Source organism: Anomaloglossus baeobatrachus, chromosome 4, assembly GCF_048569485.1.
Source record: "Anomaloglossus baeobatrachus isolate aAnoBae1 chromosome 4, aAnoBae1.hap1, whole genome shotgun sequence".
NCBI classification, from domain to species: domain Eukaryota; kingdom Metazoa; phylum Chordata; class Amphibia; order Anura; family Aromobatidae; genus Anomaloglossus; species Anomaloglossus baeobatrachus.
This window is the reverse complement of record NC_134356.1, coordinates 569252282-569279507: the sequence shown is the minus strand read 5'-3', so window position 1 is coordinate 569279507 and position 27226 is coordinate 569252282. Positions and strand designations below refer to the sequence as shown.

Genomic DNA, 27226 nt, shown 5'->3' with positions numbered 1-27226 from the left:
TGGTTGAGGTCTGTTTGGTTTGGACTGGGGTAAGGATGAGTCCTTTCCCTTGGATTGTTTAATGATTTCATCCAATCGCTCACCAAACAGGCGGTCGCCAGAAAATGGCAAACCGGTTAAGAACTTTTTGGAAGCAGAGTCTGCCTTCCATTCACGTAGCCACATGGCCCTGCGGACTGCTACCGAATTGGCGGATGCTACCGCCGTACGGCTCGCAGAGTCCAGGACAGCATTAATGGCGTAGGACGCAAACGCCGACGCCTGAGAGGTTAAGGACACCACTTGCGGAGCAGACGTACGTGTGACTGCATTAATCTGCGCATGACAAGCTGAGATAGCTTGGAGTGCCCATACGGCTGCGAATGCTGGAGCAAAAGACGCGCCGATAGCTTCATAGATGGATTTCAACCAGAGCTCCATCTGTCTGTCAGTGGCATCTTTGAGTGAAGCCCCATCTTCCACTGCAACTATGGATCTAGCCGCCAGTCTGGAGACTGGAGGATCCACCTTGGGACACTGAGCCCAGCCCTTGACCACGTCAGGGGAGAAGGGATAACGTGTATCCTTAAGGCGCTTGGAAAAACGCTTATCTGGACAAGCTCGGTGTTTCTGGACTGCCTCTCTGAAGTCAGAGTGATCCAGAAACGTACTCAATGTACGCTTGGGAAACCTGAAACGGAATTTCTCCTGCTGAGAAGCTGACTCCTCAATTGGAGGAGCTGGGGGAGAAATATCCAACACCTGATTGATGGTCGCTATAAGGTCATTCACTATGGCGTCACCTTCAGGTGTATCTAGGTTGAGAGCGGCCTCAGGATCAGAATCCTGATCTGCTACCTCCGCTTCATCATCCAGAGAGTCCTCCTGCTGAGACCCTGAACAGTGTGATGAAGTCGAGGGAATTTCCCAGCGAGCCCGCTTAGGCGACCTGGGACTGCGGTCCGTGTCAGAGACCTCACCCTGGGACCTATGGGTCACCCCAGGAACACTTTGCTGCTCCAACTGAGGGGGGCCTGTGGTCAATGATTCAACATTGCCCGGGGCCTGAGTCACCGGTCTGGACTGTAAGGCTTCTAGTATCTTAGCAGACCATTTATCCATACTCGCAGACAGTTTGTCAGCAAATACTGCAAACTCCGTCCCTGTCACCTGGACAGTGGTAGCAGGTGGTTCCACCTGGGCCACCAGTAACAGAGGCTCCGGCTGAGTAAGTGCCACAGGGGCCGAGCATTGCACACAATGAGGATCGGTGGAACCTGCCGGTAGTATAGCCGCACATGAGGTACAGGTTGCAAAGTAAGCCTGTGCTTTGGCACCCTTGCTTTTTGCGGACGACATGCTGTTGTCTGCTCTGAGTACAATCCAGGAGGGTATATAGCCAAAAATCAACAGTGCGACCGTACAGTGTAAATGTATAGCATATAAGCATATATATATATATGTACACTTCGGCACTCAGTGGGGCCAGCACCACAGGTGCTGCTTACCGACCGCTCAAAGCGGTTGTGTGATCACCAGATTCCCTGCCTGGGCCTCCCAGAGCCGTGTTGTCTCTCCTCTCCAGCGTCAGAAGTGCTGACAGGAATGGCTGCCGGCGTTCTGTGGGGAGGAGGGGGCCGTGGGCGTGCCCTAGAAAGTGCGGGAATCTGATGCCCCACTGTGCTGAGTGAGGGGGGAGGAGGATACAAAGTATGCTCCAGCCCTCAGCGCTGACGTCCTGTGCAGCGTCCCGCCCTTCCCCTGACTGGCAGGCCTGGGGGCGGGAATATGCGATACTAGGCCGCAAAAGCCGGGGACTAAAGTTATAAGCGCGGCCGGCAAATAAGCGCGGTCGGCGCGGTAGTCCCCGGCGCACTAACACACCCAGCAGTGCTGCAGTGTGTATGGCACAAGCGCTCCATGCGCGGTCCCCCAAGGGGACACAGAGTGCCTCACAGTAGCAGGGCCTTGTCCCTGACGATACCCGGCTCCTGTCCAGCAGATTCCCCAGGGGCTGCGGAGGGAGCACGGTCCCAGTGCCTGGAGACCGATTAGGATCCCACTTCACCCAGAGCCCATTAAGGGATGGGGAAGGAAAACAGCATGTGGCTCCTGCCTATGTACCCGCAATGGGTACCTCAACCTTAACAGCACCGCCGACCAGAGTGGGGTGAGAAGGGAGCATGCTGGGGGCCCTGTTATGGGCCCTCTTTTCTTCCATCCGACATAGTCAGCAGCTGCTGCTGACTAAGATGTGGAGCTATGCGTGGATGTCAGCCTCCTTCGCACAAAGCATAAAAACTGAGGAGCCCGTGAGGCACGGGGGGTGTATAGGCAGAAGGGGAGGGGCTTTACACTTTTAAGTGTAATACTTTGTGTGGCCTCCGGAGGCAGAAGCTATACACCCAATTGTCTGGGTCTCCCAATGGAGCGACAAAGAAAAATAACTACCAAAGACATACACAGCGACTTGGTGGAAACATTGGGGGACTCTTCTCCTCCATATTCCACAGTTGCACGCTGGGCCAAGGAATTTAAGCTGGGAAGAACATCGACGGAAGATGAACATCGTGAAAGACGCCCATCCACGTCCTTCAATGAAGAAAACGTGAAAAAAGTTGAAGAAGTTGTATTGGCAGATCGAAGAGTGACTATCAGGCATATAGCTGAGGTCACAGGGATCTCATATGGCAGTATTCAAAGAATCCCTGCAAAAGAATTGCATATGAGAAAGGTCTCCGCGCGTTCGGTGCCAAAAATGTTAACCGACGACCAAAAGAAGAAACGAGTTGACATTTCAATAGCAAATCTCGAAAAGTTCCAAGCAGACAAGGAGAATTTTTTGTCACGTTTTTTGACCATGGAGGAGACCTGGATCCACCACTTTGATCCCGAAACTAAACAACAATCGATGACATGGAAACGAGCCGACGAACCGATGCCGAAGAAATTCAAAGTGTCAAGCTCAGCAGGGAAGGTTATGGCGTCCGTTTTTTGGGACGCTGAAGGAATTATTATGGTGGACTATTGTGAGAAGGGAGCCACTATTACAGGCTCCTACTACGCAGAACAAATAAGATGATTTTTTTTTTTTAAATATATTCATTGTGTTTATTATTGATTATCATTACTTTTGGATCGCCCCTCGTAAATGCATATTTCCTTCTCATTTATCGCAGAGCATGTCTGACTTTATAATATTTTTAGCACAGTCATCTCGGCAGTCCTCCCCTTTAATACTGTAGGTATGGACATGTAAAAGAACGCACCAATGCATGACTTACCTACTCTCTTCCTATTCTTTCTGCTCAATAATGTAAAAATAAAAAAAAGAGAATTTTGTTTACTTACCGTAAATTCTTTTTCTTCTAGTTCCGTATTGGGAGACCCAGACCATGGGTGTTTAGCTTCTGCCTCCGGAGGACACACAAAGTACTACACTTAAAAGTGTAGCTCCTCCCTCTGAGCTTATACACCCCCTGGTGAGCAGACCCAGTTAGTTTAGTGCAAAAGCTGAAGGAGAATAGCCTCCCACAAGTAGAACAGAGCAAGAGCCGGAACAACCGGAGACTCTGTCCACGACAACAGCCGGTGATAACACGCGGAACAAGAAATTGCCAACAGGCAACAGGGAGGGTGCTGGGTCTCCCAATACGGAACTATAAGAAAAAGAATTTACGGTAAGTAAACAAAATTCTCTTTTTCTTTATCGTTCCTTTGGGAGACCCAGACCATGGGACGTTCCAAAGCAGTCCATGGGTGGGAATAAACAGAAAAACTAAGAAGTAGGCAGAACCTAACTTCACAAATGGGCGACAGCCGCCTGAAGGATGCGTCTGCCCAAGCTCGCATCTGCCGAAGCAAGAGCATGCACTTGGTAGTGCTTCGAGAAGGTATGCAGGCTAGTCCAAGTGGCAGCCTGACAGACTTGTTGAGCCGTAGCCTGGTACCTGAAAGCCCAAGAGGCACCGACAGCTCTGGTCGAATGTGCCTTGATCCCCGGCGGGGGAGGCACCTGAATACTCTGGTAGGCGTCCGAAATGGTCGATCTAATCCAACGGGCTAAGGTCGGCTTAGAATCAGGAAGGCCCTTGCGCCGACCTGTGGTTAGCACAAAAAGAGAGGTGCACCGCCTAAGCGCAGCGGTGCGAGACACATAGATCCGGAGAGCACGCACCAGATCCAGAGTATGCAGCGCTTTTTCAAAGCGATGAACAGGAGCCGGACAGAAGGAAGGTAGGGTAATGTCCTGGTTAAGGTGGAAGGGAGAGACCACCTTAGGAAGAAAGTCCGGAGTCGGACGGAGAACCACTTTGTCTTGATGAAAGACTAAAAAAGGTGACTCCGAGGAGACCGCAGCCAAATCAGAGACTCTCCTGAGGGAAGTTATGGCCAGCAGAAAGGCCACCTTCTGAGAAAGACGATACAAAGAAACCTCCCTAAGAGGCTCAAAAGGGGGTTTCTGCAAAACCGTGAGAACCAAGTTAAAGTCCCAGGGATCCAAGGGCCGCCGGTAAGGCGGAATGATGTGAGACGCGCCTTGCATGAAGGTGCGGACCTGAGCCAGCCGAGCGAGACGCCGCTGGAACAGAACTGACAGAGCTGAGACTTGTCCCTTGAGAGAGTTGAGGGACAGTCCTAGCCGCAGACCGGACTGTAGAAAAGACAGAAGGGTCGGCAAGGAGAATGGCCAAGGAGGATGGTCGGTAGAGCGACACCAGGACAGGAAAATTTTCCAAGTCCTGTGATAGATCTTAGCGGAGGAAGACTTACGGGCCCGAGTCATAGTGGAGATGACTTCAGGAGGAATACCAGAAGCCGTCAAAATCCAGGACTCAAGAGCCATGCCGTCAATTTGAGAGCCGCAGAATTCGGGCGGAAAAACGGACCTTGCGAGAGTAGGTCTGGACGGTCCGGGAGATGCCACGGCATCTCTACGGACAGATGGAGCAGGTCCGGATACCAAGCTCACCTGGGCCAGTCCGGTGCAATGAGGATGACTCGACGGCCCTCCATTCTGATCTTGCGCAGGACTCTGGGCAAGAGAGCTAGAGGGGGAAACACGTAGGACAGACGAAACTGGGACCAGTCTTGAACCAGAGGGTCCGCATCGAAGGCCTGAGGATCGTGGGAGCGAGCTACATAAACAGGAACTTTGTTGTTGTGACGGGATGCCATTAGGTCCACGTCCGGAGTGCCCATTTGCGGCAGATTGACTGAAACACTGCCGGGTGCAGGGACCACTCACCACCGTCCACGGTTTGACGGCTGAGATAATCTGCCTCCCAGTTTTCCACGCCTGGGATGTGGACTGCGGATATGGTGGACTTGGAGTCTTCCGTCCACTGAAGGATGCGTTGTACCTCCATCATGGCTAGACGGCTGCGTGTCCCGCCTTGGTGATTGATGTAGGCAACCGCTGTCGCGTTGTCTGACTGGACTCGAATGTGCCTGCCCGCCAACAGGTGGTGAAAAGCTAGGAGAGCTAGAAGCACGGCTCTGGTTTCCAGCACATTGATTGAAAGGGCTGACTCGGACGGAGTCCAAGTGCCCTGCGCTCTGTGGTGGAGACATACAGCTCCCCAGCCGGATAGACTGGCATCCGTGGTGAGAATCACCCAGGACGGGGCCAGGAAGGAGCGCCCTTGGGACAGAGAGAGGGGCCGAAGCCACCACTGAAGAGAGCTCCTGGTCCATGGCGACAGAGCCACTAACCTGTGCAAGGAGGAAGGCCGCTTGTCCCAACAGCGGAGAATGTCCAGCTGCAGGGGGCGCAGATGGAACTGGGCAAAGGGAACAGCCTCCATGGACGCCACTATTTGACCCAGCACCTGCATCAGACGCCTGAGGGTATAACGGCGGGGCCTTAGCAGAGAGCGCACCGCTAGCTGGAGAGACTGCTGTTTGACTAAGGGCAACTTCACAAGTGCCGCCAAAGTCTCGAACTGCATCCCTAGATACGTGAGACTCTGGGTCGGAGTCAGAGTGGATTTGGGAAGATTGACTAGCCACCCGAATTGGGCTAGCGTGGCGAGAGTCAGCAAGACACTCCGCTGACAGTCTGCGCTGGATGAAGCCTTGACTAGAAGGTCGTCCAGGTAAGGAATCACTGCCAACCCCTGCAGGTGCAGAACCGCAAACACTGCTGCCATGACCTTGGTGAATACCCGAGGGGCCGTGGCTAACCCGAAGGGGAGAGCCACGAATTGGAAATTATCTTCTTCTATTGCAAAACGTAGCCAACGCTGGTGTGAAACTGCAATTGGCACATGCAGATAGGCATCTCTGATGTCGATGGATGCCAGGAAATCCCCTTGGGTCATTGAGGCAATGACTGATCGCAGAGACTCCATGCGAAAATGCCGCATCAGAACATGCTTGTTGAGAAGGTTGAGATCCAGGATGGGCCGGAAGGTACCGTCCTTTTTGGGAACTAGGAAGAGATTTGAGTAGAAACCTGTGAACCGTTCCCGGGCGGGAACTGGTACAATTACTCCGTTGGCCTGCAAGGCTGCCACGGCCTGTGAGAAGGCGGCGGCCTTGGAGAAAGGGGGAGTTGAGAGAAAAAATCTGTTTGGCGGGCTGGAAGAGAATTCTATCCTGTAGCCGTGGGAGATGATATCCCGCACCCACTGATCGGAGACGTGTTGAAACCAAGCGTCGCCAAAGTGGGAGAGCCTGCCACCGACTAAGGACGTCGCCGGAGCGGGCAGAGAGTCACGAGGAGGCTGCCTTAGTGGCAGCACCTCCTGCGGTCTTCTGTGGACGCGCTCTTGGGCGCCAGTTGGATTTCTGGTCCTTGGCTGAGTTAGCGGACGAGGCCGAGGGCTTAGAGGACAACCAGTTGGAGGAACGAAAGGAGCGAAACCTCGACTGATTCCTACCCTGGGCAGGTTTCCTGGTTTTGGTTTGTGGCATGGAAGTACTCTTCCCGCCAGTAGCTTCCTTAATAATTTCATCCAGCTGTTCTCCGAACAGCCGGGACCCAGCAAAAGGGAGCCCAGCAAGGTACTTCTTAGAAGAAGCATCTGCCTTCCACTCTCAAAGCCACAAGATCCTGCGGATAACGAGGGAATTAGCCGAAGCCACCGCAGTGCGGTGAGAAGCCTCCAGCATGGCAGACATGGCATAAGATGAAAAAGCTGAAGCTTGAGAAGTTAGGGCAACCATTTCGGGCATAGATTCCCTGGTGAGGGAATGCATCTCCTCCAGAGAAGCAGAGATGGCTTTGAGAGCCCACACTGCTGCAAAAGTCGGGGAAAACGCGGCCCCCGCCGCTTCATACACAGATTTGGCCAGAAGGTCATTCTGACGGTCAGTGGAATCCTTAAGGGAGGTGCCATCAGCCACCGACACAACGGTCCGGGCTGAGAGCCTAGACACCGGGGGGTCTACCTTTGGGGAGTGAGCCCACTCCTTGACCACCTCAGGTGGAAAGGGAAAACGGTCATCAGAACCACGCTTTGGGAAGCGTTTGTCAGGACAGGCCCTAGGCTTGGTCACAGTGGCCTGAAAACTGGAGTGGTTAAAGAACACACTCTTCGTCCTCTTAGGCGAGGTAAACTGGTGCTTTTCTGCCAGAGAGGGTTGCTCCTCTGATACTGGCGGATTGAGATCCAGTACAGAATTAATGGAAGCAATCAAGTCACTAAGATCTGAGTCACCCTCGGACAGATCAATGGGGTACATGGAGTTAGCCTCCGAGCCCCCTGTAAAGGCATCCTCCTCATCCTGCGAGTCAGCTCTTGAATCAGAGCCGCGGGAGGAGGGAGAGGAAACCCTGCATCTCCTCTTAGGAGGACGGGGTCTGGGCCCTGATGATGAATCCTCTGTGAGCTCCGGTCCTAAGGGACCCTTAGCAGTAGAGGCACCCTGTGAAGGGGGCTGATGCATATTCATCAAAGTCCTGGACAGAAGTCCCATGGACTCAGCAAAAGACTGGGAGATAGACCTAGAAAAGGATTCTACCCAAGCCGGGGGTTCAGCCACAGGTGCAGGAGCAGCCTGAGAGACCACTGGGGGTGAGACTTCAGGCTGTGGCACCGCCAAGTTAGAGCAGACATCACAATGTGGATAGGTGCTCGGTTCAGGCAGCAGGAGCTTACATGCAGTGCATATAGTATAAAGCTTTGGAGCCTTGCTCCTCGTGTGAGACATGCTGCTGGAGTGGGGGCTCTGCAAGAGAATGAACTCCAGAGAGTATATACAGAGGTCCACAATCAGAGACCGGTTGTGGCTTACCAGACCGCTGGAGCGGTGTTGTGTGCCCTCCAGATCCCGAAGCCCGGACCCCCAAGCACAGCACCTCAGCAGGGATGCAGAGTGCAGACCAGCGCCGAGTGAACTCTGTCTGAGAAAATGGCCGCCGGAGCGAAGAGAGGGGGCGGGACTTGGCTTGGAGAGCGGGATCTGGAGGGCCATAGAGACCTACAGGGGAGGAGACATGCACAGCAGTGGGGAGTGTCCCTCCCCTGTGCAGAACGGCCGCCGGGAGGAGCAGAGCCTGTCCCTCTGCATGAGTGACATGCGAGGGCGGTGAACAGAAACTAGGCCTCCGGCAAAGCCGGGGCCTAAATTTGAGCGGCGAGGCCGACGCGCAGGCACCATCGGCGCGGTTCTCGGGCGACAGCTAGAGAACCCGCCGTAAATGCCAATAAATACAGTAAGCACACTCTCCCCAAACAATAAAGCACAGGGACCCCCAATAAATAAACGTCTCAGGTACTTAGCTGCTGAGACGCAGGGCCAGGTCCCTGGGGATGAGTGCTCCGGTCCAGCAGGGTCCTGAAGGGCTGCGGATGGAGACCGGTCTCCTGCCAGGCATGGAGACCGTGCTGGCTCCCACTTCAAGCCAGAGCCCAGGAGGGATGGTGAAGGAGCACGGCATGTAAGGCTCCAGCCTCGGAAATCAACCTTACAACACCGCCGACACAGTGGGGTGAGAAGGGACATGCCAGGGGTCCAGACGTGGACCCGCACTTCTTCAATCTCATTCCAAAAAGGAAAAAATCATATGAGAATGCATGTGTGGATGTATGCCTCCTGAACACAAAGCGATAAACTGGCTGGGTCTGCTCACCAGGGGGTGTATAAGCTCAGAGGGAGGAGCTACACTTTTAAGTGTAGTACTTTGTGTGTCCTCCGGAGGCAGAAGCTAAACACCCATGGTCTGGGTCTCCCAAAAGAACGATAAAGAAAAAAAAGCTATCCATGCAAACAAAATGTCATGATCGGTAGTTTTACTGCGGCGACCTTTGTCCAATACAACAGACATATTAGTAATATGAATGTATTCTGGCACATTATCTACAAAGGTCAGGAATACTGGGACCGTGCTTGTGTATATATAGCTGTGCTACAGCTTTATACTTTTTATGGGGCCCTACTGTATCCAGGAGGGATGACTCCAATTTTATATGGAGGTTTTTTCTTGCAAAATATGACAATGGATCTCATTCCTATGGATCTAGAGTGCAGGGAACCTAAACTAGAACAATAAGAAAGTGTCTAGAAGTGTGTGGTGTATACGCATTATGTGTCTGCGGGAATGTACATTGTACTGACCTTGAATGATAACACGTAAACACCCTCTGTCTCATTGCTGTATCTTCTGATGATCTCTTCCCTCTCGGTCACCATGATGATAGGAACCATGGCGTGACAGTGCTGATAGTACCAGACACAAGAGTTGTAGATGCATCTGCAGAAGTTAGAAAGAAAAATCTGAGTTTAGCAATAATTGGCCAGGGTACTGTGCAAGGAAAAAAAATCACAAGGTACTGCGGGGATCAACAGAAAACTGCAAACTTTGCATTTTAATAATTTATGGATTATTGGACTGTAAATCATCAAGAAATGGTAAATCTTAGAAATATATTGTTGTCATCACTAAATACCACTTAAAATCATTATATATAAGGGAACCTGTCAGGTGCAATATGCCCCCAGAATCACAAGCAGTTCTGGGTGTATATTGCTAATCCCTACTTATCCGTCCCTGTATCTAGTAGCATAGATAAAGAGATATGTAGAAAAAGTATTTCTAAAGATCTTCTATCATATGCTAATGAGCACGGGGACTAGTCGTAAGGGCGTTTTATCCCCCAACTAATCCACCGTCTTATCATGTTAGTACACCCATAGAGGCATGCTAACATGCTATTCAAAACAACATCACCAGCGGAGACACGCGTACTTGTGTTCACCGTGACCGCTGTTCTGAAGGCCGGGCACATCCGGTCATGCGCAGTGTGAACCCCAGTGTACGCGCCCCAGCTTCATAGAGGTGTATTTCGCATGACATCCAAGCCCTCTTCACCTCATGCAGACTACAACTCAAAAATATCTCCCGGATCCGTGCTTTCCTTAACCAAGAATCAGCAAAAACATTAGTGCATGCCCTCTACATCTCCCGCCTCGACTACTGCAACCTCCTGCTCTCTGGCCTCCCTTCCAACACTCTCGAACCCCTCCAATCTATCCTAAACTCTGCAGCCCGCTTAATCCACCTCTCCCCTCGCTACTCCCCAGCCTCCCACTCTGCCAATCCCTTCACTGGCTTCCCATCTCCCAACGACTCCAGTTCAAAACATTAACCATGACATATAAAGTCATCCACAACCTGTCTCCTCCTTACATCTGTGACCTAGTCTCCCGGTACCTACCTGCACGCAACCTCAGATCCTCACAAGATCTCCTTCTCTACTCCTCTCATCTCCTCTTCCCATAATCACGTACAAGATTTCTCCCGCGCCTCCCCCATACTCTGGAACGCTCTACCTCAGCATATCAGACTCTCCCCTACCGTGGAAAGCTTCAAGAGGAACATCAAGACCCACCTCTTCCATCAAGCCTACAACCTACAATAGCCCTCAAGTCCTGTACACCACTGCGCAACCGGCTCTGTCCTCACCTATTGTACCATCACCCATTCCCTGTAGACTGAGCCCTCGCGGGCAGGGTCCTCTCTCCTCCTGTACCAGTCTGTTTTGTACTATTAATGATTGTTGTATGTATACCCTCTTTCACTTGTAAAGCGTCATGGAATAAATGGCGCTATAATAATAAATAATAATAATAATAAAAAAAGTGTCCGGCCTTCAGAACAGCGGTCACGGTGAACACCGGTACACGCGTCATGGCTGGTGATGCTGCTTTGAATAGCATGTTAGCACACCCCTGTGGACGTACTAACATGATAAGAGGGCGGACTAGTCGGGGGATAAAACGCCCTTATGACTAGTCCCTAACCTCATTAGCATATGATAGAAAATATTTAGAAATACGTTTTCTAAAGATCTCTTTATCTATGCGAGTGTATACAGGGACGGTTAGGCAGGGATTTGCAATATGCACCCAGAAGTGCTCGTGGTTCTGGCTGCATATTGCACCTGACAGGTTCTCTTTAATCCGTATAGAAACTGGTGCCACCACACAATTTTTTCAATAAAAATGAGATATGAATGCAATTGTATTACACAGTGATGGGTTGTGTACATTTTACTACAGGGCCCTGCAGATTTGCAGTACTGCCTTTGACTAAATGGTTTCCAGGGGTAAAAAATTTAAAGCACTCGTTTCACCTGCAAAAGCCGTGTGGCCCTGAAGTAGATAGAATATAGCGGATATCTGAGGGCAAAGAATTAATTGTTGTCTTGAGGATAGAATGCAAATTTAGAAACAGTGTGGGGACCCCAGGGGCACTAAAATTACTGGAAGTCTTTGCAGATGATTCCAATCAAAGAAGTCTTCGGTCGGTTTCACATTTCCGACATTCACAGTCTGACCACAGACTGCAACCTCTGGACCAGCTGCACGTCTTCTGACCCAAACCTCATAAGCATAGATCAGACTGTTGAGTTTGGGAGGTCGTGCGACCCACAACCAATCTTGATATTAACCCCTTAAGGACCAAACGATTTTTAGAGCTTTCATTCTTTTCCACCCCTTCTTCTAAGGGCCATATCTTTTAGATGTTTCACCCAAAATCGCTGTATCAGATCTTGATCTTTTGTGGGCCACATTCTACTTTTGAATGACACAAACCATTTTACCATGCTATGTACTGAAAAACAGGTAAAAAAAGAGAATTTTGTTTACTTACCGTAAATTCTTTTTCTTGTAGTTCCGACATGGGAGACCCAAACCATGGGTGTATAGCTAGCGCCTCCGGAGGACACACAAAGTACTACACTCAAACGTGTAGCTCCTCCCTCCGGGCTATATACACTCCCTGGATGACAATCTACCCAGTTCAGTGCAAAAGCTGAAGGAGGACATCCACCCATAAGTAGAGATAGAGTAAAACTCGGCAAAACCAGAACTCTGTCTACTAACAACAGCCGGTGAAACACACGGAACAAAAAACTTCCAACAGGCAACAGGGAGGGTGCTGGGTCTCCCATGTCGGAACTACAAGAAAAAGAATTTACGGTAAGTAAACAAAATTCTCTTTTTCTTTATCGTTCCTTCCATGGGAGACCCAAACCATGGGACGTTCCAAAGCAGTCCATGGGTGGGAAATAAACCAAACTGAGAAGTAGGCAAAACCTAACTTCACAAATGGGCGACAGCCGCCTGAAGGATGCGTCTGCCCAAGCTCGCATCTGCCGAAGCATGAGCATGCACTTGGTAGTGTTTCGAAAAAGTGTGCAGACTGGACCAAGTGGCAGCCTGACACACCTGCTGAGCCGTAGCCTGGTGCCTGAAAGCCCAGGAGGCACCGACAGCTCTGGTCGAGTGCGCCTTAATCCCCGGCGGGGGAGGCACCTGAGAACACTGGTAGGCATCGGCGATAGCCGACCTAACCCAACGAGCCAGGGTCGGTTTAGAAGCAGAGAGACCCTTGCGCTGACCCGTGGTTAGCACAAAAAGTGAGGTGCACCGCCGAAAAACGGCGGTGCGAGACACATAGATTCGGAGCGCCCGCACCAAATCCAAGGTGTGCAACGCCTTCTCAAAGCGATGCACAGGGGCCGGACAAAGAGAGGGCAATGAAATGTCCTGGTTAAGGTGGAAGGAAGACACCACCTTAGGGAGAAAGTCCGGAGTCGGACGAAGAACCACCTTGTCTTGGTGAAACACCAAAAAGGGGGATTCCGAAGAAAGCGCAGCCAAATCAGAAACTCTCCTGAGAGAAGTTATGGCTACTAGAAAGACAACTTTCTGTGAAAGTCTAGACAAAGGAACCTCCCTGAGAGGCTCAAAAGGGGGTTTCTGTAAGGCCGTGAGGACCAGATTAAGGTCCCAGGGATCCAAGGGCCGCCGGTAAGGAGGGATGATGTGAGATGCGCCCTGCATGAAGGTGCGCACCTGAGCCAGTCGGGCGATACGCCGCTGGAACAATACCGACAAAGCCGACACCTGTCCCTTGAGGGAATTGAGGGACAGACCTAACTGTAGACCTGACTGTAGAAAAGACAGGATGGTCGGCAAGGAGAACGGCCAAGGAGCATGGCCGGAAGAGCGACACCAGGACAGGAAAATTCTCCAAGTCCTGTGGTAAATCTTGGCCGAGGAAGACTTCCGAGCCTGAGTCATGGTGGAGATGACCTCAGAGGGAATGCCTGAAGCCGTCAGGATCCAGGACTCAAGAGCCACGCCGTCAATCTGAGAGCCGCAGAATTCTGGCGGAAGAACGGACCTTGAGAGAGAAGGTCTGGGCGGTCCGGGAGATGCCACGGCACCTCTACGGACAGGCGGAGCAGGTCTGGGTACCAAGCTCGCCTGGGCCAGTCCGGAGCAATGAGTATGACTCGACGGCCCTCCGTTCCGATCTTGCGCAGAACCCTGGGCAAGAGCGCTAGAGGGGGAAACACATAGGCCAGACGGAACTGAGACCAATCTTGAACCAGTGCGTCTGCTGCGAAGGCTTGAGGATCGTGGGAGCGAGCCACGTAAACCGGAACCTTGTTGTTGTGCCGGGAAGCCATTAGATCCACTTCCGGAGTGCCCCACTTGCGGCAGATTGATCTGAACACTGACGGATGCAGGGCCCACTCGCCGCCGTCCACGGTTTGACGGCTGAGATAATCGGCCTCCCAGTTTTCCACGCCTGGGATGTGGACTGCGGATATGGTGGACTTGGAGTCCTCCGTCCACTGGAGGATTCGTTGAACCTCCAACATCGCCAGACGGCTGTGAGTTCCGCCCTGGTGATTGATGTAGGCAACCGCTGTCGCGTTGTCCGACTGAACCCGAATGTGCTTGCCCGCCAACAGGTGGTGAAAGTCTAGGAGAGCTAGAAACACAGCTCTGATCTCCAGCACATTGATCGGGAGGGCTGATTCGGACGGAGTCCAAGTGCCCTGTGCTCGGTGATGGAGAAATACCGCTCCCCAACCGGAGAGGCTGGCATCCGTGGTGAGGATCACCCAGGACGGAGTCAGGAAGGAGCGTCCCTGTGACAGGGAGAGGGGCTGAAGCCACCACTGAAGGGAGTTCCTGGCCTGTGATGACAGAGCCACCAGCCTGTCCAAGGAAGAGATCCGCTTGTCCCAACAGCGGAGAATGTCTAGCTGCAAGGGACGCAGATGGAACTGGGCAAAGGGAACCGCTTCCATGGACGCCACCATCTGACCCAGCACCTGCATGAGGTGTCTGATGGAATGACGGCGGTGCCTCAGCAGAGAGCGCACCGCCAGACGAAGGGACTGCTGTTTGACTAAGGGCAACTTGACAAGTGCCGGCAGAGTCTCGAATTGCATCCCTAGGTACATAAGTACCTGGGTCGGGGTCAGAGTGGACTTGGGCAGGTTGACAAGCCACCCGAACTGAACTAGCGTGGCGACAGTGAGAGAGACACTCCGCTGGCAGTCTACACTGGATGAGGCCTTGACTAGAAGGTCGTCCAGGTAAGGAATCACTGCCAATCCCTGGAGGTGCAGGACCGCAACCACTGCTGCCATGACCTTGGTGAACACTCGAGGGGCCGTGGATAACCAAAGGGAAGAGCCACGAACTGGAAATGTTCCTCTCCGATTGCCAAACGTAGCCAACGCTGGTGTGAGACCGCAATAGGCACATTCAGATAGGCATCTCTGATGTCGATGGATGCCAGAAAATCTCCCTGGGTCATTGAGGCAATGACCGATCTCAGAGATTCCATGCGAAAGTGCCGCACCTGAACATGCTTGTTGAGAAGCTTGAGATCCAGGATGGGTCGGGAGGAACCGTCCTTTTTGGGGACTAGAAAGAGGTTTGAGTAGAAACCGCTGAACCGTTCCCGGGCGGGGACCGGAACAATTACACCATTGGCCTGCAGGGATGCCACGGCCTGAGAGAAGGCGGCGGCTTTGGAGCAGGGGGGGGGGTGGACAGAAAAAATCTGTTTGGCGGGCTGGAAGAAAATGGTATCCTGTAGCCGTGGGTGATGATATCCCGCACCCACTGATCGGAGACGTGTTGCAACCACACGTCGCCAAAGTGGGAGAGCCTGCCACCGACCAAGGACTTTGCTGGTGCGGCCAGATAGTCACGAGGAGGCTGCCTTGGTGGCAGCGGCTCCTCCGGTCTTTTGAGGACGCGGCTTTGCGCGCCAGTTGGATTTACGATCCTTGGCGGTTGTGGACGAGGCCGAGGGCTTAGAGGATGACCAGTTAGAGGAACGAAAGGAACGAAACCTCGATTGGTTCCTGCCCTGGACAGGTTTCTTGGCTTTAGCTTGTGGCAAGGAAGTACTCTTCCCGCCAGTAGCTTCCTTAATTATGTCATCCAGCTGTTCCCCAAACAGCCGGGACCCAGTAAAAGGGAGACTCGCAAGGTACTTCTTAGAGGAAGCGTCTGCTTTCCACTCTCGAAGCCACAAGATCCTGCGGATCGCGAGGGAGTTAGCGGAGGCCACCGCCGTGCGGTGAGAAGCCTCCAGGATGGCAGACATGGCGTAGGATGCAAAAGCCGAAGCTTGAGAAGTTAAGGCATCCATCTCAGGAATAGAGTCCCTGGAGAGGGAATGAATCTCCGCCAGGGAGGCAGAGACTGCCTTAAGAGCCCACACTGCCGCAAAAGACGGGGAGAACGAGGCTCCTGCCGCCTCAAATACAGACTTGGCCAGAAGGTCAACCTGGCGGTCAGTGGGGTCCTTAAGAGAAGTGCCGTCAGCCACAGCTACGACTGTGCGGGCTGAGATTCTGGACACTGGAGGGTCTACCTTTGGGGACTGTGAAAAGGATGCTACCCAAGCCGGGGGTTCAGCCACCGGGGCCGGAGCAGCCGGAGGGACCCCTGCGGAGGCTCCAGGCTGAGACACAACCATGTTAGCACAGGCATCACAATGTGTGTATGTGCTTGGCTCTGGCAGAATGAGCTTACACGCAGTGCATATAGCATACATGTTTGCAGCCTTGCTCCTAGTGACAGACATGCTGCTGAGGAGAAAGTTCTGCAGCCAGAATACACTCCTGTAGAATGCCTGAGAGTGTAATAAAAGTCCACAACCAGAGGTTGTGGCTTACCAGCCCGTGCTCTCTGTGTGCCCTCCGGATTCCACCGCTCCCCTGTGAAGTGTCAGCCTTCCTGACAGTATGCAGCTGCAGCATCCAGCGCCTTCCAGCGTAAGAACGCTGAGAAAATGGCGCTGGGAGAAGGAGGGGGGGCGTGTATAAGCCCAGGAGCGGGAAAAACGGAGGGCAGAGAGATATACAGGGGAGGGAACATCTCCCTAGAGAGGAGTGCCCTCCCCTCTGCTGGTCGGGCGGTGGGCGGCGCTGTATGCAAAACATGCAGAAGAAGCCAAAAACGAAACTAGGCCCAAACTGAAGCCGGCGCGGTTCTCAGGGGAAATTCCCAGAACCGGCCGAAATTTACAGTAACGCTAAAGCACATACTGTCCCCCTAATAAAAGTACCCGGGACCCCTGAAAAAACGTCTCAATACTTAGCTTTGAGACGCAGGGCCATGTCCCTGGAGAGGGGGGTAAATGCTCCTTCCAGCAGGGACCAGACAGGGCTGCGGATGGAGACCGGTCTTCTGCAAGCAGAGAGGACCGTGTAGGCTCCCACTTCAACCCAGAGCCTCTTAGAGGATGTGAAGGAGCGCGGCATGCGAAGGCTCCAGCCTTATAAGTCAACCTTAACAGCACCGCCGACAGAGTGGGGTGTGAAGGGACATGCCGGGAGTCCAGACTGGACCCGCTTTTCTTCCAAATCTTTAAAATTAAAATAAAAATGAAAAAAATATCAGAAAATGAAAGTGTGTGTGATCCTCCTGGAACACAAAGCGTTGAACTGGGTAGATTGTCATCCAGGGAGTGTATATAGCCCGGAGGGAGGAGCTACACGTTTGAGTGTAGTACTTTGTGTGTCCTCCGGAGGCGCTAGCTATACACCCATGGTTTGGGTCTCCCATGGAAGGAACGATAAAGAAAAATCTCAAGTGCGGTGAAATTGTAGGAAAAAAAAACCCGCAAACCTTGTAAAGGCTCGTGTGTATGTTGTGTGTATTTACGCTGCGTATTGCACTGCAGCGTCAATGCATGCGTCCTGCGTCCCCTGCACAATCTATGTAGATTGTGCATGATACGTGTACACAATGCTTTTTTGAATGCAGCGATTTGGATGCCAAACTTTTGACCCAAATCCGTGCGTACAAAAAAGCAGCATGTCAATTAATTTGTGCGCTTTGGATGCTGCTCCCACTCTGTCTATGGTTGGGGCAGCATCCCAAGCGCATGAATTCGGCATTTATTCTGCTGAAACACTGCATCCATAACGCAGTGTTTCTGCAGCAATTTGAAGCGCATGTGCTGTCAAATCGCTGCCGAAATTTCAGCAGGTACGTGCGAACATAGCCTATTTGTTATTTGGAGGTTTGGAGTCTTTTTGGGAGTTCATTATATGGTAAAAATGACCTGGCAATATAATTGGAGAGGTCAGTACGATTACAGCGATGCTAAACTTGCACTTTTGTTTTAAGTAATGAAAAAAACATTATTTGTTTCGCCAATTTCCAAGACCCGTAACAGTTTTATTTTTTTTGTTTGGTGAAGTTGTGAAACGGTTTTATTTCGCTTGGTGAGAACACTTTTATTGATACCATTTCAGACGATACAAAGTTCTGATCGCTTACTGATGCTTTGTTTCTTTTATGGCGTTGTAGAGACAAAAAAATTGCAATTCTGGAGTTTATATTATTTTCCTCTATCGTTATTAATCAATTTAGTTAAATGATTTTACCGTTCGATAGTTTAGATTTTTACGGCTGTAGTGATACCAGTTGCGGTTTTTTATTTTTTTTAAAAGTATATATTTTTAATAGGGTAAAAAGGAGTAGTTTACATTTTTTTTTAAAGGTAATCTCTCACGAGGTTTTTAACACCTAATCTGAGAGCAATATAATGTAGGGGCAGAGATCCTGATTCCAGCAATGTGTCACTTACTGGGCTCTTTAGTGTAGTTTGGATAAAATCACTGTTTAAATCAGCAGTAGATTATCATTAGAGGACTACTTGGCGTGCTGTCAGGTAGTCCAGCATATTCATGAACTCTGTATAACTGCTAGATCTGCAGCAGAGAAAACAATGATTTTATCAAAATGACAGAAAACAGCTCAGTAAGTGACACGTCGCTGGAATCAGGATCTCTATCTCTACATTACGCTGATGGGGGAGCAAAAACCTGGCGACGGATTCCCTTTAATACTTAGTAAACTCTTTTTCAGTCTTCTTGGATGACTTGAATCTGTGATCATCTGATTGATTATACTATACACTGGAATACAACTATATTGCAGTATACAGTACTATGAATGGCAGCCACAGGCTGGTCTTCATAAGATTACCGTCATGGCAAGGATGAGATCTTCAGCAACGGATTGTCATAACAACTAATTGGCATCCTGCAAAAATCGAGGGTGTGTGAAACAGCCCCTGTAACCCATGCTGTAAATGCCATTGTCAGAGATTGACAGCAGCATTTAACAGCAAAGGTCAGATCAGCTGCAAATATGGCTGGTAGAGGCAGATGATGGCTGAAAAATACAGCCATCATCTGCCATGAATGAATATGAGATTATTTACTGAGCCCACTCTATACACCACCTGTCGACAAGCACCATACGTGTACGGTGCTCTTCATTAAGGGTTAAGGTCCATACACAAACCATTACTATCGGACATGTGAAACCATCCTTAATGTTATCTGTAGGGTTTTTATTTAAGAATTGGATGTCTTAAGAGGATAAGTCACGCTGCCATTGGAGGTACCGTACCTTGTCTGCCAGTCTTCCACGGACTCTCCCATCTCCCGAGGAAGATAGGCATAATGCTGGAACTCATTTGGGAAAAAGACACAGTCGTGCCGAGCATCAGAAAGAAAGGCTCGCAGCTTTTTATACTGCCTGGAAACACAAAATGTTGTCTTTACTGATACAGGATGGAGAAAGCCACAGCTTGCCTGTAAATTGCAGATTCTCATTACATTGTACAACATGTCATGATACACTTTCAGCATCCAACAGCCTATGATCTCTAAAGAAGCTTAAACCATGGCAGTCAGTGAGGTGTCACCTTCCAATATTATAGTCTGTGTAAAAGTAGGATTTTTGTGTACTCACCGTAAAATCTCTTTCTCTGAGTCTTCATTGGGGGACACAGGACCATGGGTTATGCTGCTGTCACTAGGAGGCTGACACTAAGTAAACATAAAAAAGTTAGCTCCTCCCTAGCAGCATACACCCCGAGCCGGAGGCGGGCTCAGATCAGTTGGTGCACAAGCAGTAGGAGGAGTACCAGAATCACCATACATAAACACAAGTTGTAACTAAAACAATGCAGCCGTGCAAACAAGAGGTCTATGAACATAAGACCACTGAAAAAATAGCAGGCAAATGCAATTGAATCAACCAAAAAACCAAGCAGGGTGGGTGCTGTGTCCCCCAATGAAGACTCAGAGAAAGAGATTTTACGGTGAGTACACAAAAATCCTACTTTCTCTATCGTTTCATTGGGGGACACAGGACCATGGGACGTCCAAAAGCAGTCCCTGGGTGGGAATACCGAAAAACCCGCAGAGGCAGACAACAACAACCTCCCTCGGCGGGCTTGCACTATAATTGAATGCTGCCACCCTATTACAGGTGCGCAACTGCTGCCTGCAAGACCTTTCTCCCAAAAATAGCATCTGCCGATGCTTGGGTGTGAACGTGGTAGAACCTAGTAAAGGTGTGCAGGCTAGACCAGGTGGCGGCCTTGCAGACCTGGTCGGCCGACGCCTGATGCCTAATCGCCCAAGAGGCGCCCACTGCGCGGGTAGAGTGCGCCTTTACCCCCCGCGGCGGAGACTTGTCCCGAATCCGGTAGGCCTCTGATATGGCGGAACGGATCCATCTGGCAATTGTGGCCTTGGATGCCGATTCACCCTTCTTGGGACCAGAAGGGAGAACAAACAGACCATCTGACTTACGGAACGGCGCGGTCCTGGAGACATAAATTCTAAGTGCACGCACTAGGTCCAGGGTGTGCAAGGACCTCTCCAAGCTGTGAGAGGGGCCAGGACAGAAGGATGGAAGGATGATTTCCTCGTTAAGATGGAACGGGGAGACCACCTTTGGGAGAAAAGCGGGATCTGGCCGGAGAACCGCTTTGTCCTGGTGAAAAATCAAAAAGGGGGAACGACAAGAGAGAGCTGCCAGCTCTGACGTCCTGCGAATAGAAGTGATGGCAACAAGAAACACCACCTTCCAAGACAGGTGAGACAGGGAAGATTCTCGCAAGGGCTCGAATGGGGAGCCCTGAAGTGACCCTAGGACTAGATTAAGGTCCCACGGTTCTAGAGGCCGACGGTACGGCGGTGCCAGGTGGGCTACTCCCTGGATGAAGGTCTTAACCTGTGAACGAGCGGCCAGTGGCTTCTGAAACAGGATTGATAACGCCGATATCTGGCCCTTTAGTGTTGCGAGCGAGAGACCCGCATCTAGGCCTGACTGCAAGAATGCCAACAGGGAAGGAAGGGAGAAGGCGAGAGGAGAAGAAATATTCTGCTCTTCACACCACCTGAAGAAAACTTTCCACGTGCGGTGGTAAATCTTTGATGAAGATGGCTTCCTGGCCCTAATCATTGTCTGAATCACTCTTGAGGAAAAACCAGCCTTAGCTAGAACCCAGGATTCAATGGCCAGGCCGTCAAATTTAGGACCTGTGAGTTCTGATGGAAGAGAGGCCCTTGCTGCAGGAGATCTGGACGGTCTGGAAGGCGCCACGGAGCGTCTGCGAGGAGCTGAGTTAGTTCCGCGAACCATGCTCGCCTGGGCCAGTCCGGAGCCACTAGGATGACCGGTATCCCTTCCGCCTTGATCTTCTTGAGGACCCTCGGAATTAGAGGGAGCGGAGGGAAGATGTACGGGAGACTGAACTGGCTCCATGACAGGGTGAGGGCGTCGACTCCTAAAGCCAAGCGGTCGCGGCACCGCGCTACAAAGTGCGGAACTTGACGGTTGAACCGGGAGGCCATTAGGTCCACGTCCGGAACTCCCCATCTGTCGCAGATCTGGTTGAAGACTTCCCGGTTGAGGGACCATTCTCCGGAGGCGAGGCCTTCCCTGCTGAGGAAGTCCGCCGCCCAATTGTCCACGCCTGGGATGTGTACCGCTGAGATCAGGGAGTGATGACACTCGGCCCAGTGCAATATCTTCTTGACTTCTCGCATCGCCCCGACACTTCTTGTGCCGCCTTGGTGGTTGATGTACGCCACTGCCGTCGCATTGTCCGACTGGATCCTGACCGGGCAACCCTGTACTAGGTGCCGAAACTGCTGCAAGGCTAGCCGGATGGCTCTTATCTCCAAAATGTTGATCTGGAGACAACTCTCTCTCGGTGACCATCGGCCCTGCGCTGTGTGATGTCGAAACACTGCTCCCCAGCCCTGGAGACTGGCGTCGGTGGTCACTATCTTCCAGTGGAGCGGGAGGAAAGACCTCCCTGATGCGAGGTTGCGCTGATTGAGCCACCAACGGAGGGAGTTGCGGGTCTCCGGAGAAAGATGAAACCTGCGGTCCAGAGAAAAGGGAGATCTGTCCCACTTCTTCAGCAAGGCCAGCTGGAGTGGCCGGAGATGGAACTGTGCAAAGGGTACCGCTTCCATCGCCGCCACCATACGACCGAGGACTCGCATGCCGAACCTGATGGACACTTGGCGCTGACGCCGAAGAGCGCGGAGTCCTCGTTGTAGGGAGGAGATCTTCTCCTGTGTGAGGAAAACTCGCCCTTGGATGGTATCGAATACCATGCCTAAAAAGGTGATCCGACGGGCCGGGATCAGAGAGGACTTCTTCCGATTTATCAGCCACCCTAACCGTGAAAGGGTGTCGATCGTGACCTGAACCCCGAGACGACAGTCCTCGAAAGAAGAGCCCTTTATCAACATATCGTCCAAGTACGGGATGACCATGACACCCCTGGCATGCAGGACGGACATGGCAGCAGCCATGATCTTCGTAAAGACCCTGGGTGCGGATGCGAGGCCGAAGGGAAGAGCTGTGAACTGGAAGTGATCTTCCGCTATCGCAAAACGGAGGAACTGTTGGTGAGAGGTGGCTATCGGGACGTGAAGATAGGCGTCTTGAATATCCAGCGATGCCAGGAATTCGCCTACCTCCATGGACGCGATGACGGACCGGAGTGACTCCATTCGAAACGGCCGAGGTCTCACCGACCTGTTCAGAAGCTTTAGGTCGAGGACGGGACGGACAGAGCCGTCCTTTTTGGGGACCACGAAAAGGTTGGAATAGAACCCCTTGAAACGCTCTGCGGGAGGGACTGGTACCACGACTCCGGTTCGGAGGAGGGAGTCTATGGAGTGAAAGAACGCGCGAGCCCGCGCGGTAGACTCGGGAGGGCGAGATAGGAAAAAACGTCTCGGTGGCTTTGCCTCGAATTCTATTTTGTAGCCTGATGTGATGATCTCTCTGACCCAGGCATCGGCGGTCAGGGGGATCCACACATGCTGAAAACGAGACAGGCGCGCTCCCACAAGTCTGGCGCTGTTGCGCGCCGACCGCGAGTCACTTGGAGGAACGACGGCGGTAACCAGAAGAGGATCTCGTGGACTGGCGGGGGCGTGAACGCCAGGCGGGATTGGTCTTGAATGACGGGGTCTTCCTGTCTCTCGGAGGAGAGCGGCTTTTCCGCGGCTGGGGATTGGAGCTGAAGCTGCGAAAGGACCGGAAACGAGCGGTGGAGCGCCGATTCTGGAAGCGCTTGGGGCGCAATTGGGGGAGAGATGTACTCTTTCCTCCCGTTGCATCGGAGATCAGCTGGTCCAGCCTATCTCCGAAGAGACGCTCCCCTAGGAAGGGCAGGGAAGTTAGTGACTTCTTAGAGGCCGCATCCGCGTTCCAGGAGCGGAGCCAAAGGGCTCGACGGATGGCCACATTGTTGCTGGCGGCCTGGGTCGCGCAACTTGCAGACGCCAGGGCTGCATTGAGCAAGTACTCACCCGCGAGGGAAATCTGCGAGGCGATGGGAACCAGGTCCGGATTGGTAGGAATGGCGCGGAGACCGCCGCGTAGCGTGTCCGCCCAGGACATCAGGGCCTTCGCCACCCAAACCGAGGCGAAGGCCGGAGAGAGGGATGAGCCCGCTGCCTCGAAGGCGGAACGGGCCAACCTGTCAATAGTACGGTCCGTAGGATCTTTGAGAGACGTACCGTTAGTGAGTGGAAGGACTGTGTGAGAAGACAGGCGGGAGACTGGGGGGTCAACCACAGGGGAACCTGCCCAATCCTTTCGAAGACCCTCAGGAAAGGGATAATGCAAATCGATGGACTTACCGCTGGTAAATACCCTGTCCGGCTGTTGCCTGTGGCTGCGCAGTAACTCAGCGAATTCTGGATGTCCGCTGAATGTGTTCTGGGCCCGCTTCACCCGCTTAAAGGAGACCTGGGTGCTCTGGGAGGAGACTGGGTCCACCTGTACCTTCAAGGTCTGGTTTACTGCTTCTATCAGGCTATTTACCATGTGCCGAATATCGGCCGCCTGCTCTGAGTCCTGTAGGGGTACCGCATCGGAATCATCCTCGGAGCAGTCAGAAGCCTCCCTGGAGGACTGACGGTCTGGACCTGGGGATGAAGGTGAAACCTGGGAAGAGTCTGAGGACGAGACCCGGCGGGTCCGTTTCTGAGCAGCAGAGGAGGACCCTGCAACGGGGCTCACCTGCTCCGGGGGCAATTGCGCCGGGTCTGCGGGAATCTGGGCGAGCGTCGGCAGCAGGCGTAGAGCTTGCGCGATGGTCCGAGAAGCCTCAGAGAGGGAATCTACGGACTGGGACAGGGACGCTAGCCAGTCGGGGGGGGGCGGGACGCAGGGCCCTGCAGCATATGGCGCTGTGGCGTCTGCGGTATCAGAAACGTCGGCCGCGGAGTCCTGCGGAGGCTGCGCGTCTGTAGAACAGACGGAGCATAGTGGGGCGTCCTGACCCTGGGAAAATTTGGAGCTGCAGGAGGAGCATGCAAAAAATAGTGCAAAGGGGGCCTGCTTGGATTGGGTGGGCTTAGCCTTAGGCATGGTGCACACAGGTACTCTCCCTGGTGGCTGCTAGGAAGGAGACAGGAGAGGGTTAACTCGTCCCTAAACTCAGAGAATGCTACCTAGTGAGGGCTACTCCTTAGGAGCAGAGCTTACCCAGGTCCTGCGTGCTGCCCACCAGTCCAGAAGTGGAGTCCAGGAATGAGCTGGCCAGAAAACTCAGAACGCCGGCGTGCTGCAGCCTCAGGGGACCAGAGGCAGGCTAAAATGGAGAGGGGACGCTGGAGGAGGCTGGGGGAGGAGCAGGATTCCGGCGCGAAAAAGCCAGGAGGATTTACAGCCCCCACCATCTGCCAGGAGGCAGAGCAGTGGGAGGTACAGAGGGAGACGACCGGCGGCCAATAGCATGCAGCGGGGGCGTGGCTAGGACGCAGGAGCGACTAGGCCGAAGCCGGGGACTAAATTTATGGAGGGGGCCGGGGGAAAGAGCAGGGAAGTCGGATCCTACCTGCAATCGGCGGCGCCGGCTCAGCGATGGATGCGGTGCAGGCAGGGCTCCCTGGCCCTGCCTGTGAACAGCGCTGCTCGTCCAGGAAGGCTCCGGGGGAGAGCGTGCTGAAGGCAGGGTAGTAGGCATCATGATGGGGGTAGACAGCCCCCTATCAGGAGAAGGCAGCGTGACAGGGCCCCATCTATCACACACGCTGCGGAGGTTCCATCCCTGCTGTATTCCCCTGTACGCCCTTTGGGGTGATACCTCAGGGCGAATCAGGGGTGCCCACAAAACAACCTGCCCACACGCGCACCCCCGGGAGTGGTACCACGGGGACGGGCGGGGGAGAGGGCCCCGAAGTCTCAAGCCCCTGCGACCCTGGGGAGCGGTACCCACGGGGCTGCGGAGAATGAGTGAAGCGAATACCTGCAGAGAAGAAGACGACAGGTATGAGAGTGATGAGCGGCGCCGAAATAAAAGAAAAAAGCGCAAAAACATACATGGCTGAGGGGGGCCGAGACGGCCCACATCAGCCTCCTACGACACTAAGCTAAAAACTGATCTGAGCCCGCCTCCGGCTCGGGGTGTATGCTGCTAGGGAGGAGCTAACTTTTTTATGTTTACTTAGTGTCAGCCTCCTAGTGACAGCAGCATAACCCATGGTCCTGTGTCCCCCAATGAAACGATAGAGAAAAGCATTTTACTTAGTTTGAAATCAATTAAAAAATGTGCTAAAAATATGATACAATTGGTAAAAGGAAGCACGGCTCAATACCCGTCACCCATTAAGTTCCCCGCAGCACGTCTCTCACACTGGATGCTGTCCATTAAACGTCATAAAATGGGAAAGCTGTGAGGTTCACCGATAGCCACATCTGAACGGAAATCGTTACACAAATCAAATTTGTTACCGAGATAAAGTGCATATTTATCATTTCTATGGCCACTCTGGATAAAAACCTGTCGGAGGAATATATAATGGATGTTAATTGTGTTTGTACGTTTCTGGCCCGGCATGGGAAATGTTTAAGTGGGTGCAATTCTGGAGAAACTCATTTGGCTTTCATTAGAAAGGTGAACCTGATTGGTGACATAGCAAACAAAACATCTCACGTAACAAAAAATAAATAAAGAAATAAAAATGTAGTCTCCTGGTTCCTTTATGCTCACACGGTGGAGAACACTCAGATTCAACCTAATTGTGAGGCTGTGATAACAAAGGGGCCACGTATTACATAGAATTACAGCTCAAGAGAGTGCACTGTGCATTTGATAGGAAGTGGGAAAGTCAAAAAAAGGAAGTGGTTGACTTCTTTCAATTTAATACATGATGAACTCCATGCTTTTAAGGCTGGGCTCAGTTGAGTGTGTGAAAAAGCAAACTATGTTTCCATCAGTCTTGTCCTCCATATACCATCCGCATGTCCATTCACTGACATTCGTTTTTAAACATTAGCAATATAAAAAAAAAAAAAAAAAAAAAAAAAAAGACATGGCCAAATACAATTTGTTAAAGGGAACTTGTCACCGGGTTTTTCCCTTATGAGCTGCGGCCACCAGTGAGCATTTATATACAGCATTCCAGAATACAAGAGCACAGGCCGCGCGGTAGAACGTAAAAAACACCTTTATATTACTCACCTAGGAGGCGGTACAATCCTATGGGTATTGCTGGTCTTGGTCCGGCGCCTCCTCCCATCTTGTAGGTTCGCCGACCTTCTGCCCAGCGCCTTGTGCATGACGCAGCCCTACATCATCCACACAGGCCTCCACTGCGCTCCTGCGCATTTTGATCTGCCCAGCTGAGGACAGATCAAAGTACTATGGTGCGCATGTGCGGGCGGTCTTTGATCTTTTCTTGCACCTGCACATTACAGTATTTTGCTCTGCCCTAAGCTCTGCAGATCAAAGTGCGCATGCACAGGAGCACAATGGGGGCATTTGTGTGAGGAAGCCGACATCAAAATCACGTGAAATGTGGAGGGTCTTTTCACACGCGTGACGGACAGGAACATTTATGCTTTACCCATGGGTAAGCTACTGGGCATTTGTGATTATTTACTACCGCTGCAGCAGCTGATCCACAGGGCTGTTACACTAATGCTAATTATATGGAATTCTGCCTTCTTTTTGCTTGCTGTGGCTTCTTTGACTGACTAACCATTTATGATTTTGTTATGGCTGCAGCTGTTAAGCTATAGGATTCATTTAAAATGATTGTATGCAATTTTGCCCACTTAGCTCCACTGGTTTTCTTAAAATCCTGGTGACATATCTTATCCTGTCCCTCACATGCATGCG

At 52.0% G+C, this 27226-nt stretch overlaps 1 protein-coding gene across 3 annotated transcripts in view; it reads right to left on the bottom strand.

Annotated features, from left to right (window-relative positions):
• Nucleotides 1–27226, bottom strand: part of DIS3L (DIS3 like exosome 3'-5' exoribonuclease) — a 142169-nt gene that overhangs the window by 102421 nt on the left and 12522 nt on the right. For 2 of the 3 annotated variants that reach the window (XR_012753070.1, XM_075346046.1), the window contains exons 3-4: nucleotides 19183–19311; nucleotides 9544–9679 (exon numbers count right to left, since the gene is read on the bottom strand). Coding sequence is in view for 2 of the 3 variants with exons in the window: in XM_075346046.1 (XP_075202161.1) it covers nucleotides 9544–9679; nucleotides 19183–19311 (265 nt within the window). In the remaining variant the exon portion in view is untranslated. The remainder of the gene's footprint in view (nucleotides 1–9543; nucleotides 9680–19182; nucleotides 19312–27226) is intronic. The other variant, XM_075346047.1, reaches the window with a different exon arrangement.